Genomic DNA, 17,393 nt, shown 5'->3' on the forward strand with positions numbered 1-17,393 from the left:
TCAAAACACTGCACTCAGGCACACACCCAAGAACAAGCGACACTCTGGGACTAGAAGAAATGTACGTTTTCATGATTCTACATCTTCAGGACCACTTCTGTCCACTCCCCCTGTCCCTTTTAAGCAACTAGGCTTTAAACTGGAAAATATTATACATCACTTAAAAGGCCACCGTAACACGTGGGCACTTGAGGCACAAAACTAGTAGCAAAGAGGGGAGGGACTTAAAAAGGGCAGCTTGTCCAGGACTCACTGTCATTTCTCCAACAAAAGGCAGGTCAACACATTCATGCTTCTGAGCAATGGAAATTCTGCTTGAGAATCTTGTTACTTCTGGGCTTATTCTAACTGGCTATCCACATCAGCCTGGTTTGTGGCGAGTTAACAAACACTTGTTCTAAGCCTAGTTCCTTTGTTGTGACCTGCTGACAGCTATGTAATTCACTCATTAGGGCTCTTTGACCTTTTAGTTGACATTAAACAGACTAAGCACTGATTTTGTACAAGCTGAGTTCTAATATCTCAACCGAGAGTGTAATTGTTAAAAATCGCTGAAAATGTGTTATTTCATAAAAGTGTCATTTGGTCTATATACCCTTGCAAAGCTAGTGTTTCCATAATCTTTTGCTGGGATACCAACAAAATATTTTTTCCACCCTTCTGGAATCAAATCAGTTGGTTAATGGGGCAATAGCGCAACACAGAAGGCTAAGAGGACCAAAATGTTTGCAAACAAATTTTCATTATTCTAGTTCAATCTTCCACAAACATACTGTACAGAGTCTTATATGGTATAAAACAAAGGAAAACATCTGTCTATTCAGTTTAACAACACTGAAATAAAGCGATTAAGACTTTGGGGAATTCAAAGGTACAAGAAAAACAAAAACGGTTAGCACTAATTCCTCAGCTTTTTTACCGTAAACATTTGTCATTAAAACATAGTGTTTGATATAGTTTCTTTTGTACTGCAAATACTTTTGGTCTCTCCTCACTGTAGAACAAATGAAAAATTAAATGAACCCCATAGCATCCTCTGAAGGAGATGAAAAGATAAAGCTGCTAGACACATCTAGCTTAAGATTCCATTGTTTCTGAAATTTTCACACAAAAAATACTGAAGCCTCAACTAATGATGCTTATTTTTGGAAACAATAAATACTGAGGTACAATAAATCCTACAGGAATAGTAACAAGAGAAACATATTAACAGTTTCCTTTGGCAAATTTAACGGAAGTGAATGCTGATGTGAACTTAGAAAAAAATAATTACGAAACATATGAAAAATGGAAATGCCATTAAAAAGTTAAGACAAAGGGAGTATTTCTTTTAGACTGATGAAAGAAATGTTTGAGGCCCTTAAATGCAGAAAAGAAATACATTCTCTTTAAATTATTGTGTCCTGTTCGACCAAATATGCCTTGTTTATCTTTTGCCCCCTCCACTTAAAAAAAAAAAAAAGACAACAAAACACAGTCTGCAATGCACACCCTAATGGTTTTGGCTGCAGATTGAATCTGAGTAAATATCATCATTTAGTCAGTATGTTGTGGTAGCTGAGGCTGCCGATGTGGTTAACCAGCTCAGGCAACATGTGTAAACATCGGAAACAAAATAAAACAAAACAAAAAAGGTTTGGAGAATCCTCTCCCTGCTCTTTCTCACTCTCGATTGCTTGGTTTCAGGCTTGCTTTCATTTCTCTCTGACAAATCGCGTGGGGAAACGCAAAACACTAAACAGTGAGAGATCCTATTTTAAACCCCCTTCTTCTGGCTGCTCAGAAAGGAGTATTGCTTAGTTCAAGTTCAGCACATGTTTGCAAAGCTTCCAAGCACTGCTGCCTCTACCATTAAATGTCTTTTGATTTTGTCTATCAAACCAGCCTGAATCATAGTACTACTGCAGTACTTGTGACAAATTACACAGCCACATAATAGACCAACTCAGCTCAGACTTTTTCCTTCTTCTTAATGGAGAAGGGTCAGGTTCTTGCGCATGAGCATTCAGCTCTTTCACTGTATTCAGCTTTGCTCCGTAGTGAGTAATTTGGGCTTCTGTATCCTGAAATATTATCCTGCCTCTAAAGAATAAATGCCTTGGCTGTTTCACACGCATCACTTTGTTTTCCTTTTATGTAACTTAACATATAAGCAAGAAGGATACAATGTTGATTGTAATAACATTCGGCACTTGAAAGCATCACCAAGTGTTTTTTTCTTAAAGCGGTTTCCTGGTGGCCGACAAATTGGCCTGTGGTTATGTTGAGTGACTAATTGTATTTTCTTTTCTGGAAACTTGTGCAAAGTTGGCAGTTTTGTGTTAACACTAATACTTTTGTTTGGCGTTTGTGCCCTATACTGACCAGACCATTTTTATACAAGTGAATTTTTTAAAAAAGACACTTACTTGAAGTATGGCAATAGTTTAAGGATAAAAAAGAAGCATGGATATTACACATCCCCTTGTAGTGTATGAAAAAAAGTGCATGACTGGATTTATGTACTAGTACAGGACATTTTAAAAAATCAGATCTGTGCTGTAAGGCATGCCAGCACCTCTTTATCACTATATCTAGCAGGTAGTAAAAACAAGACCATGTTTTTTTTTCCTTAAAAAATGTGCATTAATGCTAACATAAATGAATAGAGCTAGCCAGCAAACTATTTTTTTTCCTGTATATCTAACAGCTGGATGTAACTGTAAAAATTAAACAAAAGAGTTAAACAACCATCAATACAATTGTTTTACATCATTGGCCTCTCAAGGCTAAATATTTACAGGTGAATCTGCCATGCTTTAAATGAAGATTCTCTCAAAACCTTAAAGTTCACAAAAGACAACTATAAGAAGTTCCTTTTTTGTTTTCCCCCCCTTTATCTCTTTGCAGGCAACAGTCATGGGTACAACAAATCGTCTCTTTGGAGAGGACCAAAAATTGTTATTCTGTCAAAGTTTGGGCTAGTTGCACGCTTTTATGTGTGCGCATGTGTACTTAAAGGGTACTTTGTTTCACCTCTAAATTAAAGATCTGACCTCTTTCTCAAAACTATAAAGGAAAAAGACAAAAAATTTCAAAAGCACCTAGTGTTTATCTTCTTATATCTAAAGAAAAGAAAACGTGTGGGTGTGTGTGTATGTAGCCACAGGTATACATGTGTGTACACACACACACACCCTCCCCCAAGTACACAAGCACACACTGACTATGGCAGTTCAGATACATAGGCCATCTGGTGAGAGCTGGCATTTGTAGTGTCCGTTCTGAGACTAATCTACTGCAGTGAAGGGAATGTTTTTGTGGAGATTAGGGTTCTGACTGTGCCGATTCCGGCTTCGCACAGAGGAAAACATCATATTGCAACCGGGGACTTTGCACTTGTGCATCTCTCGCAAATGCACGGTTTTGTAGTGCACCCTCAGCGTCCCCTTGTTGCTGTACATCTTGTGGCAAATGGTACACATGATCCCACCAGTGCTCCCGGACAAGCTGTTGAACATCAGAGACCCTGAAACGTCAGCCCCGAGGCCGCCAGGGAGGGTGGGGGCCTCAGCCTTGTGCGCCGACTCCCCGCTGTCACTCGCCCCGTCAATGTCGTCCAGGAGAATCCCCTCATCGCTGCCGGCGTCGGATTCTCTGGAGGAATGGATGCTGCTGCTGGACTGGAGGCTGGAGGTGGTGCTCAGGTCCAGGACCATGTAGTCCTCCGCCATGCCCCTCCCATACCCGTTCAGGTGGGAGTCTTCCGTCCCCGCGGGAGAGGAGGCATCTTCCCTGATGTCGAGCCCCAGGGGGTGCTGGGCACCATAGATCTTCATCAAAAATTCATCCCGGAGGTCCTTGCTAAGGGAGGGCTGTGATGAGTCCAGGCCCATGTCATCGAGTTCTTTGGTCAACAGTTTACGATGCAGGTTTATGTTGGCACTGTGTCTAGGAAAACAAGAGGGAAGTGGGGGCGGGTAGGTGTACAGGGAGTGGAGAGGGCGAGAAAAAAGAGAGCATTTTAAAATTGATTCAGTTTCCGCCAGGCATCACCTAAGCGCATTCATTGCTAATGACATTATTGTAAAAAGCAAGCATTTTCCTACATCCTCAGGATTAGGGAGTAAGTGGCAGCGGGGAGTGCAATAAGGGGAGCTCTTGATTAACATAATTTTTATAAGAGGGTGAAAGTCCTCAATGGAAGGATGAAAGCAAACCCATGCACCTTTTTCTGAATGATTGTTCTGTTCCTTTCACTCTGTAGCAGCATCAGCTGCAGAGAATCTCACAGCAGAGATTTGAAAAAATATACTGAATATGATCAACGAATGGAAACTTTCTGCTTGTCCAAACCAAATAATTTGAATTTACCTAAAAACAGAAGGAAACCCCCTTTTTTCTACAGCGAACACTTTAGAGGTATGAAAAGGATACCTTTTTTTTTTTTTTTAAAGTAAATGGTTTAGATAATTTAGAATTTGCTTGACAAAACAACAACTTGTTCACCCTCATCTTCCTCATCTTATTTAAGAAAATTTAGCTTAGCAGGTTAGCAATTTATTTAATAAAAATAGGGTTATACACTATCTTTAAATCCCCTTTTTAAGAATGATTTGGGATCTCAGCTAAATCTAATAGTAAAATACATTTATCTTCAGAAGCTGCTGTATTTCAGAGTTAAAAATAATATTTCAAGTAATTCCAAGTTGTAAACTTTAATCTTAAAAAAAGGTGAAAAACAGAAGTTGGCTTAGTAAATAAAATCCACCCCCCATTAAAAAAAAAAAAAAATCACACCCAACAGAAAAAAAAAAAAAAAAAGGGACCAAAAAAGAAAAAAACCCACACACAATACCAAAAAAAAAAAAAAAATTCAAGCACAATAATAACACATGGTCCCTCCATTTTAATAACTGGAATCCATACTTCTTAGGCAAGCAAAACTTATACTGTACTCACTGAGTGCTTTGCTTGTATATATATATATGTATATATATAAAGAAAAAAAAACCAAGATTTGTCCCAGAGCATCCATAGGGATGTCATGATTTACAAAGCCTGATAGTTTATTATCTATCTGAAAACATTGCCTTAGTATTTACATCCCCCATTTATTTTTAAAGTGCCCTTGGGCATATACCTCTCTCCACCTGCAAAGGCTTATGTTTGACAAGTGTCTAAATTGAAGGCTACCCTTCCAAAAAGCAAACCAATAAATAAATACAGATGCATAAAAGCTTCTCAATAATGGTGGAAGCTCTACATCTTGGAGAAGTTAATTGTGATAATAGAAATGACCTAGAATGGCCCGGATCAAGTTTGACAGACCTGCTGATTATAATTAAAAAGTATGGAAAATCCAAAATGAGTCACACCATTCGGTGACGAGCATGGCTAGTATTTCTTAGAGATGGTTGAGAGGTATGTGCCTCAGAGACAAGAAAGGTGGGAAACACGTTCCACCTTTCCACACAAGACAATATATAGCACTCTGGGTTTGAAGGGGCAGAGGGGCGGCGGCCCCCTCTGCACTGCACTTAGAACGGCTGAGCTTACCTTGTGATAATAACATCAGCTTTCTAATCTTTTGCTAAATCGATCACAAAAGAAAGCAAGAATGAGAGACAGAGAGAGAAAAAGAGAGAGAAGGAGAGAGAGAGAAAACAAATTCACATTCTAGACATCTGGTTTGGAAAAAAAACTTAAACAATAACATAGGGATTTAAAATGTTCTGATCAAAAAATCATTTTCTGTCATAAGCGATCATCTCATATGCTGTCTTGATGATTTTCAGATCAGCCGCATCATCCAAAAATTATAAATCAAATTAAGATAAACCAAATTCACAGCATCATCGTCATCCATAAATGAGTTCTATACAGATGCATGCAGTGTTGCGGATATGTGAATGATAAACAGAAGTGGTCCCCAGGGTCCCTGCTCTGACAGTCGCGCCCCGTCTCCCTGGTGTCAGATGGCAGATGATTCCAAATGCAGGTTGTTAAGCAGAGTGCAGGAAATGCCTACTGAGAAATCTTTCCCCCTGACATGTGGGTATGACGCCACTGGAGTTATTACAAGAATGTGGAAATAGAGTTACAGTACGTACTATTACGCCACTGATAAAACAACCTGCCAACCATAAGCAGCTCGCAAAACCCTACCCCTCTGTGTATTATTTTTAACACCCTCCCCTCCCTTTCTTAATTTCACAAACACACATTTTGCGATGACTTTAATCTAGAACTCTGTTGCTTCTCACACATCTGCAGTTACCGCTTCCTAGATTCACTGCTGAGAAAACAGCAGCCAGACACAGCAGTCACATCAAGACACACTGAATAAGGAAGAATAAATTAACACTGATGAAAGGACACACTGATCCCCAGATGGACACATCTTCCCTGAGATGACTTGTGAAATTACACATCTCCACTGTGGTGTTACCAGGAAGAGATGTTTCTCTTCATGTCTCACTTACAGCAATAGAAATCCGCAATCTAATTAGATGAGGTACCAGCCCTCAATATCTGTCAACCAAATGATGTGCAGAAATGTGTAGACCAGCTCTGGCACTGGGTTCAACAGTGTCCCTTTTCCGCTGTCAGCAGTACTGTTGGCCTCTGCTAATATAATTACATTGACTTTTATTCAATTAAGTGCCATCCTTGCCTTTAAAAAAAAAAAGCTACTTTATCAATTGATTCAGGTGTAATGCAATAATAAAGATGAACTCATGGCAGTGCATTAGCTCTGCTGTTCATAACTTCAGTACATGGGTTCATTCGTGATAGTCGATTTCCATTATGCAACCACAGTTCAAGAGAATTGATTCTTTTATGTTCATTTCTTAATCTATTTCATTTTTGTGTAATAATCCTCCTGAATGCCATATGCAAAATACCAGAAGTAGGGATAGGAGGAACGTGTGGTGGAAAGCTTACTGGTTCACTCTCACGATGGTGGGCTTGGAGCTGTTAACTCCCAGTATTACTGGAGTGGAAAGAGGCAAAGCAAGAGGGAGAGGAGATAGACTCTTGAGAGAGTCCTGATCCTGTACCTCAGGAGGTTAGCTTTGCCTCTACAGAATGGACAAAATGCAGTGCTTGATGTTAACAGACTTGGACTCAGTCAATCCAAACCACGAACTGCCACAGAACACTACTGAGGAGAAGAGATGAAGACCAGGAGCTAACAGCAACTTACAAGTTTACATGGATCAGCAAAACCTAGAGAGGTGAAAAGGAAGATGAAGAGACACAGAAACAAGAGTCACCAAGAGACTATCAGGTATACAAGGAAGAGGATTCTGAAAAGTTCAAGAAGACCAGAGAGTGCTGGAAATGGGAGGACCCCTGGCAGAGAAAGCAGGGGGCAACTGTCTGTAATAAGGAGCAGGAGGCCTCCAGAAAGGAACAGATTTTGAGTTCTCCAGAGATGAGTTTTTCTAATGAACCTAATGTTCTAAATATTTGTCTCCAGAAAAGAGGAAAAAATAACCATGAACTAAAACTGTATTAGAACTTATTATACTTTATAAGAATGTCAGCAGTACAAAAGCTGTTTCTATTTGCGTTGACTGGGTATTAGGTAGGTAATACCAATATGAGGAGGCAGCTTCCTTTTAGAGGAAAAAAAAGACTGGGATGAAAACAGAAGGTAAGTTGATAAGTAGAGGGAGGAAGGATCTGATCTTACGGGGGATCTCGTCAAGACAGTAGGACAAAATGTAGTTCCATGATGGTCACTTTTAAGAACACAAACTATATCTTATTCAAGCTCAAGTCTCCTGCTGCGCAAGTAGAATACTGGGTTGACCAAAAAGTTCATTCGGATTTCCCCATCACATCTGATGGGAACACTCTAACTTTTGATCAACCCAATACTTTGCACATGGGACATAATTAGAAGTACATTTATTTGACTTCAATCAGTAATAGGCAGAGTCTTAAACTTTCCCCAAAACAAATTACAGAAGTGGAAACAACGATCCCAAGATTGGGAACATGAACCTAAAGATTTAAGAAAAGACACAGATAATATTAATATTAAAGGTAATATTAAAAGTAATGCCACATAATAACTACGGCATGACACAGTCCTATAACTTGGGCGATGCTTAGAACCACAAATGTTTCTTCTGACCTCTGCACTCATTCCTACTATTTCTGTACTGAGTTTACCAAAGCCTCTTAAAAACTAAGAGCACCCTTAAAAGCAAAAGGTAATGAAGCTTATATGACATAGAAGAGGTCATGAAATCAGATTAACTCTTTGAAATGCTTGGTGGGAGCACTCTAACTAGATTAAAGTGGACTACCACTCTTTTTTGGTTTCTTTAACAAAAACAAGTCAATTATATCTCAGTTAAAAAAAGAAATTTTACCATACAATCACAGAAGACAGCAAATCCAACAGTCAAATAAATGCAAACACCTTTTAGAGAAAGTCAGTCCTGTCTTGAGCTTTTTTCCCTCACATTTCCCTTTCTAAGCTGGTTTAAATACCTAGTTCAACTTAATGCAATGTTTAACCATAAAAAGAAAAAAAAAAATTAAGCACACTGAAAAAATGTTTTGAGATTTTAACTTTGGTTTTGAGATACAAAGAACTTTTTTAAAAAATAAGAATTTCATGACCAAGTTAGAAAATCAAAATGTGGCCATCAAACTGAATCAAGCTATAGGTTACATAAGAAGCCCAATCTAACCTTAATTCTTAAGTCAGTTCTAAGCCATCCTAAACTTACTGAACTGAAACAAAATGCTTGATAATTAATTGCGGTGCCCCAGGTGAAATGGAACTGAGGCTCCATTTTGGCCTAACTTTTGCCTTTATTTTTTCTGCTTATCTTTGCCACTTCACACACACAGGCACACACCTCAAACTGTCCAGAATGATCACAGTGAAGTATACACAGCAGAGAGCACCACATATAAATAGTGTATGTGTGTTTTTATGTATGTATATGGGCAGACATAAATTTGTATTCAACCTGTAATATAAAATATAAAATCTGGATGCTGGGTTTGAGTGTATTGTTGGACACTGAGTCAATATTCCTGACTGGAAATGTAAATCTGCTCTCCAAATCCAAAGAAATGGAAAATTAAAACTTCTGTGCCTTATTTATTCTTTTATCTAGATTGCCGTGACACTACCTGTTGTCCTGAATACCTCAAAAATATTTGTATTCCCATTTATTGATGGTGGTATACTTTATAGCCCTGTGAAGTAATGATAGTTTTGATAGTATATACATTTTTGCAAAATGAGCAGGTGCTCTCTAAGGTAGTATTTAAAGATTTTCTCCAAAAGATCTGAAAACCATCCCCAGCTCAGGAAATTTTAGTGAACAATGCTCAACCCCTTCTACCCCCCAAAAGTACAGAAGTACATGATAAATGCAAGAAACAAAAGCTAAGCAAATTCTTGCAAATTAAAAGTATGAAATCCACTCCCTTCAATCCCTTTCAATATAAAACAAATCATCCATACTGGTCACGCAGACAGTTCTCTCTCCATTCAAATTATTCACTTGAAGATAAGCTCCCACCAAACTCTTTAGGGGTTTAGCTAATTTACTGCACAGATACGGCACGTCTGTTGTAATAACAGGTAGGATGTATTGGGGTCGACCATTTATCAGAATTAGACTTCTTTTCTCAATTCACAGTGAATTATGCTGCCTACATGACTCCCCTCTCTCAGAGCCTGCCATCCCCTTACGGCCCCTAATGTGGCAGGCAAACCAAATTGACAGTCTCATCTTGTCAACAAGGGGCGATTCTCCTGAGAAGCCATTTAACTTTGCCGAGGAAGCAATGTATTAATGTGCCTGTCCCAGGAATGTTAATCATCTTCAAGCTTCCAACCTAACTTTGACGTGAACGAAATCACCAAATTTGTTTAGTAAATGAATCGTAATATGCTAATAAGAAAGCATGACATATATGGAAAAGCCAAACAGATGGTTTGTTTACTCCACTTTGCAACTTTATAAATGTTGTAACTCTGAAGATGTTAGTGAGAATTATTGGTTTGTTGGCAGAGGCGAACATGTCTCTTGCATACTAAATCTGGCACTACGGCTACAAAACAATTTGTCATTGCTGTGGAATGCTTAAAAAATGTTAATGTAGTGATGGCATTTGGGAAGGAAGATTGGTGGATGGAAAATGTCTATGCTGGATGCTCAGGTTAAGTGCAGAATTGATATCCAACACTGTTCCCTAACCATTTTACTTCTGAGCTGTATCTGACACATCGAGGCTTCTCAAGGGTGCTGATTATTCAATAGATAACCTGTTGCACTGTAATGTGAGACGTGTGATACACTGTGAATAGGATTATGTTTTCATAGCACTTGGAAAATTTCTCAATCAGGCAGCTCATATGGTGTTCAGCTTACTACTACTACTGTTGGGTAAGAGAAAGCAAAGCCATTCATCCCAGCATCTTTTAAGGACTTGAATAAAATCTGAGCTACAATTTTGAGATTTATATTTACCCTGGATGAACTGCTGCTGCTGCTAAGTTGCTTCAGTCGTGTCCGACTCTGTGCGACCCCAGAGACGGCAGCTCACCAGGCTCCCCCGTCCCTGGGATTCTCCAGGCAAGAACACTGGAGTGGGTTGCCATTTCCTTCTCCCATGCAGGAAAGTGAAAAGTGAAAGTGAAGTCGCTCAGTCGTGTCCCACTCTTTGCAACCCCATGGACTGCAGCCTACCAGGCTCTCTGTCCATGGGATTTTCCAGACAAGAGTACTGGAGTGGGGTGCCATCACCCTCTCCGCTGGATGAACTCTCTCTCCAGTTTTCAATCCCAGGTTTTATCATCTTATACAAAGAGTTCCGAAGATCTATTTCCAAAACAGTAAGAATGCATTTTTCTCTTGACATTTGAATTTCTTCTCCTATTTAAAAATAAGCTTTCTTTTCTGATGTGTACAACACGGAACGTCAGTTTCTGAGATCTTTTTCAAAGGAAATACTTCCTAACTATCCAAGAAGGTTTTATATCATTAAAACAATTTGTGATCTTTTAAAAAGAGAGCATTAGGGATGTGCGAGTCTCCCAGGGGACAGGATTTTGTAGGCAATATTATAATTGAGCTACGGCCTTATCTAGAATTCTGTGTTGAAAATGAAACTATTTAAGACACATGAACAAAAAGAATGCACAACCATCTAATTTATATCTTTGGTTAAATGGTGTTAAAACTACCAACAGGAAAACTTCAGGTAAGCAACCAGCAACACAACTATGCTACCTTTTAAAGTTCAGAAACATTCAGAGTTTTCTGAAATTCTTTTTACTCATGATTCACACAAGCATAGCCACAGAAGCAGAATTCTGTATGAAAGAGGCGCTCATTGCTTCCAATACCATTAACCACTTCCCCCAACTCCTTAGTCCTATATATGCATACTGAGATCATCACGCATCTTGTGGGATTCACCTGGTGTATCACCACAGAGTGAAATTTTTACCCGTCTGCCAAAGAGAAACGAGAGCAAAGTGAGCTAAAGAAACCTCTGACTTCATCTTGCTGCCCAAGGATCACTTTGGAGCAAGAAACATTAGCGGCTTTCCCAGCCTGGTGCATCTCTCTCATTTGAAACATCTCCTTGTTCCTGACCAACAAAGAAAATTTCAATAAGGTACTTTTACTGGTTTAACAACAGTGAGCTCTTGGGATTGTCAAAGTGCTAAGCCTTTTCCAAGGAGAGAAGAAATCAGCAGCTCAAATATAATTAACCTTCCATTCTCAATGCAAACTGCCACACACAGGAGCTCTGCAGTCTATTAGCGAAGTTATAATGGCCAACGGGCAGAAGCGAAATTGGTCAAAAAGTTGGCTACTGCTGTCATATTTTTGGAATTATGATTAATGGCACTAATAATGTGGATGATTACTGATATGTGTATCTCCAGCAGTTTATCATATTGCTCTGGCTGCCTACGTCCACAATAAGCAGGATGCTATCATTTACCTCTTTATTGAAGGCAATCCTTCTCTTGAAGGAGCATATTCTAATTACTTCGTAATGTTTTATGTCTTAAACATTTTGCAGCTCTGGACCTTGCCAACTGCTTCATGTCTACCATTGATTAATTACTGAATGTTTAATCAAAATTTAGAACCTAATGTAGTCATTTATGAGCACACTGCAGTGCCAAAGTAGTTAGGCTCTGCTCCCAAGTTTGGGGAGCGCTGGGTTAAAAATCAAATCCCAGCCAGGCATGAGGATCCAAGAATTTCACCTTGGGTGCTCTGAGGCTGCCAATTCCATCTCTGCTGATGAATGGAAGGTAATCTAACTACGGGTAAACAGCATCTTTACCTCCCCTCTCTCCACTGGATCTCTCTCTTTCCCTCTTCTCCTGCTTCCCTAATCAACAGAGCACTGCTGACTGCTTGCTTCTCAGAGCAAGAAGGTTCTCGTGAAAACCCAGCTGAAGAACATAGCTTTGAAGTGGTTAAACAAGTGAAAAATAATTTGCTGGGACAAATACATAAGTTTTTTTTTTTTTTAATGTGGATTTTTTATGGTACTGTCATACAACCATTCACCGTTGAAGTTAAGTGTTTTTTTAATACCATTACTGAACTGCTGAAATGGATGCTAATATAGCTTGGAGTGCTAATGTCAAGTCCTGGTAATAAAAAAGACAGACTGCTGAATGAAATAATTTCAAGTAAAAAATAGAACAAAAGTGCTCTCTCTCTTGCTCTCCACTTTTATTGAATTGGGACTGACTGAGCCAATTGCTTTAGAAGTCTGTAAAACACAATTACTAGTGAGCGGACTGACCCCCCAGTGCCCCCTTGGTGACAGAGCGGACTAAAAAGCCAGCAGAGTTCGAGCGGCTCCCCTTAGCTGGCCATCAGACCCATGAGGCTTACTTCTGAAGGTCTGTTGTTCTCATCGCCCAAATCTGTCTCTTCTGACTGAAAAATAATCTTATTTCCCATCCATGTGCTAAAGTAACTTCATACATCATTTCCCAAGATGAAGATGTCTATTCTGGCAATTAAGGATGATCTGTCTTTTGATATTCTTATTTATGTGGTTGTTCACATATAAACACACATATACTTTATGTGGATACATTTACATGAGAACGTTAGCATAATTTTTGAATAGCTGGCAATAATTCCAATTGATATATGCAATAGCAAACTAGAGGCATCACTTACGTATGTTCAGGTTAGAAACACAGCTTTTTTTTTTTTTTCCTAAGGTAAAGTCAAAATAATTAGAGCAAGCAAGAAAAAGAATTAAACCAGAAGTAGGTAACATTTTCCCCCCTAGTTAATAAAAGAAGTAATAAACTCCATAAAGTACTAGAGTTAAGATCACTAACACTTCAGGCATAACAGCTTTTTACCAGGAATTTACAACTCCTGTTTTAATTCAAGCTGCTTGCATTAGGACATAAAATCTAGGTATTTTAAAAAAGTGTAGCTTTCTGTTAACGGAAGAAAAATTGTCCTTTCCTGAAAAGCATTCTTTTTTCCTCTTTCTCAGGTTGCTTCTCTCTCTCACATGCACACACACACATCTTGGCACTCAAGAATCAAAGTTAATAAATCCTTTTTTTATGACATTGTAATTTTTTGGCAAGTGTAAACTCCTTTCATTTTTTGCCACATTCATTTATTTGAAGCTTGTGGGAGTCTTACGGCAAAAACGTTAAATTATTTCTGAGAAGGCTTTTTAAAAAGAGAAAAAAGAAACGTTTTCTAGCCCAACCTTCACAATGAAATTTCAACAGAGAAAGAAAAGTCTGTCTCCTTAGCACAACAACAAATCACTCTGCAAGAAAGGGCTGGTAGAAGCCTCTTACCTTATGGAGAACCCACCTTTGCAGGAAGGATACAAGCAAATACTAATATGTGTGTGAAGTCTCATAACCTGATTCCAGGTGAGAAATGGCCTTCCTTATTTGTTTTAAAAAAGAAAAGACTATCTACAAAAGCAAATACTTAGAATGAATCATTATGAGAAAGAATGAGACCAAAAAAGTCTATAAGGGGATCAGATAGATGGCGGGAGACCCAAGGGAGACAGAAATCATGAAGATGACCCTTTCAAAGTGGTGCCATCCTGAAAATTACCACCTATGCATGCAGTATGTACATGCTGATCTAAATGCTATTTCTGCCTGGATTTTCAAGTTTCCGATGGAGGGAGTAGTAGCTCATTCCTTTTGAGGGAAGGTAGGAATACAGGGTATATGAAAGCATTGCATTTACACAGTGGAAGTTATGTAGCCACAAGAGCTTTAATGGTACTCCTATCAAGAGAAATTTGTAAGAACTTCTTTGTATCATGGACAGGAAGTCCTTTGCTCGACATTAAGCTTTGTTGTCTAGTTGGTAGGCAGTTTGGTGGAAGTGATTGGTGTACTTCTTGGGCTGGAGGAGTGAAAGGTCAGCAGAGGCTTAAACGAGCTTGTCTTACATCCAGCTGGGCCAGCAGGAGGTCATTAGGAAGATCCGAGGCGCATGGTAGGCTTGACAGAGTCTCTCCCCATGATACAAGGAGGCCGTTTTGCTCACTGCTCTTCTCCCAGGATATAAAAAGAACCCCAGAGACAGGAATGACACTGAAGTTTATCTTACTACCAAAGTTTCGCTTGAGGAGGGCACAACTAGCAATTACTCAGAAGGGGGAATTTATTTTGTTTGTTTGCCTTTGATGGAAAGTAATGGAGATAAGTACAAAAGACCTATTGATCTCCTGGCTGCACTGTGAAACTAAAGAGTAACAGAGGGGGGAAAAATGTCTTCCTTTAAAAGTCAGAGGACCAACAGGACTTTACCTTGTAAAAGAATTCTGGTAAAGGAGAGCTGCAGTTTGGATGGCAAAAAATATAGGAAATGAAAAAGCTGATGCCTTAAAGTGTTCTCTTCTCGTACTTGGAGAAGATTAACACACTGTTTGACAGCTAATTGTATTAGGGCAAATGCACTAATAGTTATCTTTAATTGGTGCTAAGTGGCTCATTTCTTGGAGGTATTGCCTGGTGAAATCATATGCATTTATTGCAAATCTCTCTTTGGAAACTTACAGAGAACTTTTCTAAACAAGAATGATGGGAAAAATGGATGTCGCTGCTGGGAAGGTGAAAACAGGAGGCAGGTAGCATGTTTTCGCATCTTCACCTCTGTTGTTAATGTATGCAGTGGCTCGTCAGAGGTAGCTTATGTTAATTTATTCCTGCACACCTGTACAGGGCTGGAAGTCAGGTAATCAAACAAGCAAAAACCATACATCTCTGCTTTTTAGCTACGGCTACCCAGAGGCCTATACAGGAACAAATTTAGTTCTGGAGACATCAGCAGGTTTTAATAAACCAAATACAGATGTCTTACTTCATACAAATCAAGAAGTTTACATGTTTAAATCTGGACGGATTTAAGTAGCAATCAAAGACAAGGTTTCCACTTGGCACCAATGGTTGCCTCATTATTTATTTATAAGTCACCCTAAGCAAATATTATTTTGTTTCTAAATTTATCCATGGGGCTGAATCACCTTTCCTACACCTTGAAGATCAAACATAATGCTTACCTTTCTGATAAAATTCAAGACAAACTGTAGCAATGAGTGGCCACTATTCTCAGAGGGAAGAGAGGAACAAAGATGGTAAAATTCATGTTAAGATGAAAAACAAACAGATTAAGTATTTCTTTCTATGCAGACCGTCTAGTTTCTGTAGACAAAGTCTTCATTATAATTGAGGGAGTTTTAAAACAGCCAATCACTGAAACAGATATAAATAGATTTTTAACATACTAGCAAATGATAAGGAATTCAGAAGAGGACACAGGGGTTTTTATTTTTTGGAATAAAAACCAAATGTAATTTATAAATGGGCTTCCCTAATATACAGATGATCCATGGCCACTCAGCCCTCCTGGGGATCAAAATACCAGAGAGAGGATAAGAAATGACCAAAGAAAGCCAGGGCCAACCACTTCTATGACACTCGTCAAGAAACTGTCCTTTATGAAGATTGCAGGTTCTAGGCCAGTTAGAATTCTTCCCAGGGAGTATTTTCATAGGTTTACTTAAAAACCTAGAGTCAGCTTTGCTGTTCCCTGAAAGAAGAGTATCTTAGCAGAAAAATCAAGGGTAAACAAGAAAGAAGTCCAGATGTCTAGTGTCAGTATACACTTAAATACTTAAATATCAGCCATCGCCTTATAGTTCTGTAGTTCTTTACAGGGAAAGTAATTTACATTGTGCTTCTAAAACTCAGAATAAAAAGTACCCTAACAGCCACCTAATGACCAGATGAATTGGAGTTTGTGTATATTAGCTTGCTCTGTGTCATTGGTGTGGAATGGTCCTCTTTGCTTTCAAATTTATTAAACTCACACTCATTCACAAATGTATAGAAAGGACACTTCTGATACTTCACTCAGAATCCTCAGCCCTCACAAACCTTGTTTGTGCCCCACTCTCTCTCTCATGTCCCTTTTGGTGACTTCACACAAAGAATATTGTTTTTCAAAAAGCCTTCAATCTGATCTTACAAGACCTAGAAAGATGCTAAGCAAAGACTTGGGCATCTCTGCTAACTAGTCGCCAAGTGTAAAACACAGCATTTACCATCTTTCTACTTCCATCCTGCTAACTGCCTGTCTGAGACCAAACACACAACTCCCTCAAATACAATCATCTTGAAAGAAGCCCAGGAAGACCTGTTTCTCACTCCGGTAAGGTGTTCTAAGCCCAAAGACAAGAAGGCTGCTTTCATAAATAGAAGGAAGAGGGTTTATTCTGTTAGTTTTATCACAGGTAAACCCCTTGCATACTTCGACCCCAACTCAAAATGCCTTCTAATGCTCTGTTTGCACAAGGAAGATGTTGCAGAGTCCAGGATGGATGAATCAAGATGCTGGGGAGAGGAGAGAAATGGACACAGGGACAGCAGGATTAGAGACAGGGGGGGATTTCTGCTTGGGAAGGTGTGTTGGGTCACAGAAAGGTAAGAAAACTCAGCCTAACTTCATAGTGGATTGAAGAGGAAAAAAGCAAGGATGAAATTCCTGGGGTTCTTGCGACTGATACAGGAAGAGTGAAGAGACAAGGGAAGAGAAGTCTACTGGGTAGATTTGAGATGTGAGGCAGAGGCTTTGTGAATAAGGAGATCAAATTACAGGTCAACATTAGTTGATGACAATGAAACAGGGGTACAATTATAGTGCAGTTATGTTTCCTGAGATGCAGAAGAGGATGGTATTCAATGGCACCCCTGTTTTTGCGTATTCGGTGGTAGCTATGCTCACATATTAACTCAAGTCATAGACTCAACAAGGATGAACACTCTTCTTATAAAAAAAAAAAGTTGAAGTATCAAAGTTTCTGCTAAGTGTTTACCCTGGGGTCAA

At 39.1% G+C, this 17,393-nt stretch overlaps 1 protein-coding gene across 11 annotated transcripts in view; it reads right to left on the reverse strand.

Moving 5' to 3' along the window:
- Positions 1 to 726: 726 nt before the first annotated feature.
- Positions 727 to 17,393, reverse strand: part of BNC2 (basonuclin 2) — a 479,688-nt gene continuing 463,021 nt past the window's right edge. For 9 of the 11 annotated variants that reach the window (XM_010857048.1, XM_010857047.1, XM_010857042.1 and 6 more), the window contains one exon: positions 727 to 3,930. In XM_010857048.1, the coding sequence (XP_010855350.1) occupies positions 3,270 to 3,930 (661 nt within the window). In that variant the 3' untranslated portion in view covers positions 727 to 3,269. Of the gene's footprint in view, positions 3,931 to 5,538; positions 5,573 to 17,393 lie in introns of all 11 variants that reach the window. The other 2 variants (XM_010857052.1, XM_010857043.1) reach the window with 2 other exon arrangements.

The sequence above is a fragment of the Bison bison genome, unplaced genomic scaffold, assembly GCF_000754665.1.
Source record: "Bison bison bison isolate TAMUID 2011002044 unplaced genomic scaffold, Bison_UMD1.0 scf7180017864376, whole genome shotgun sequence".
Classification (NCBI taxonomy): domain Eukaryota; kingdom Metazoa; phylum Chordata; class Mammalia; order Artiodactyla; family Bovidae; genus Bison; species Bison bison.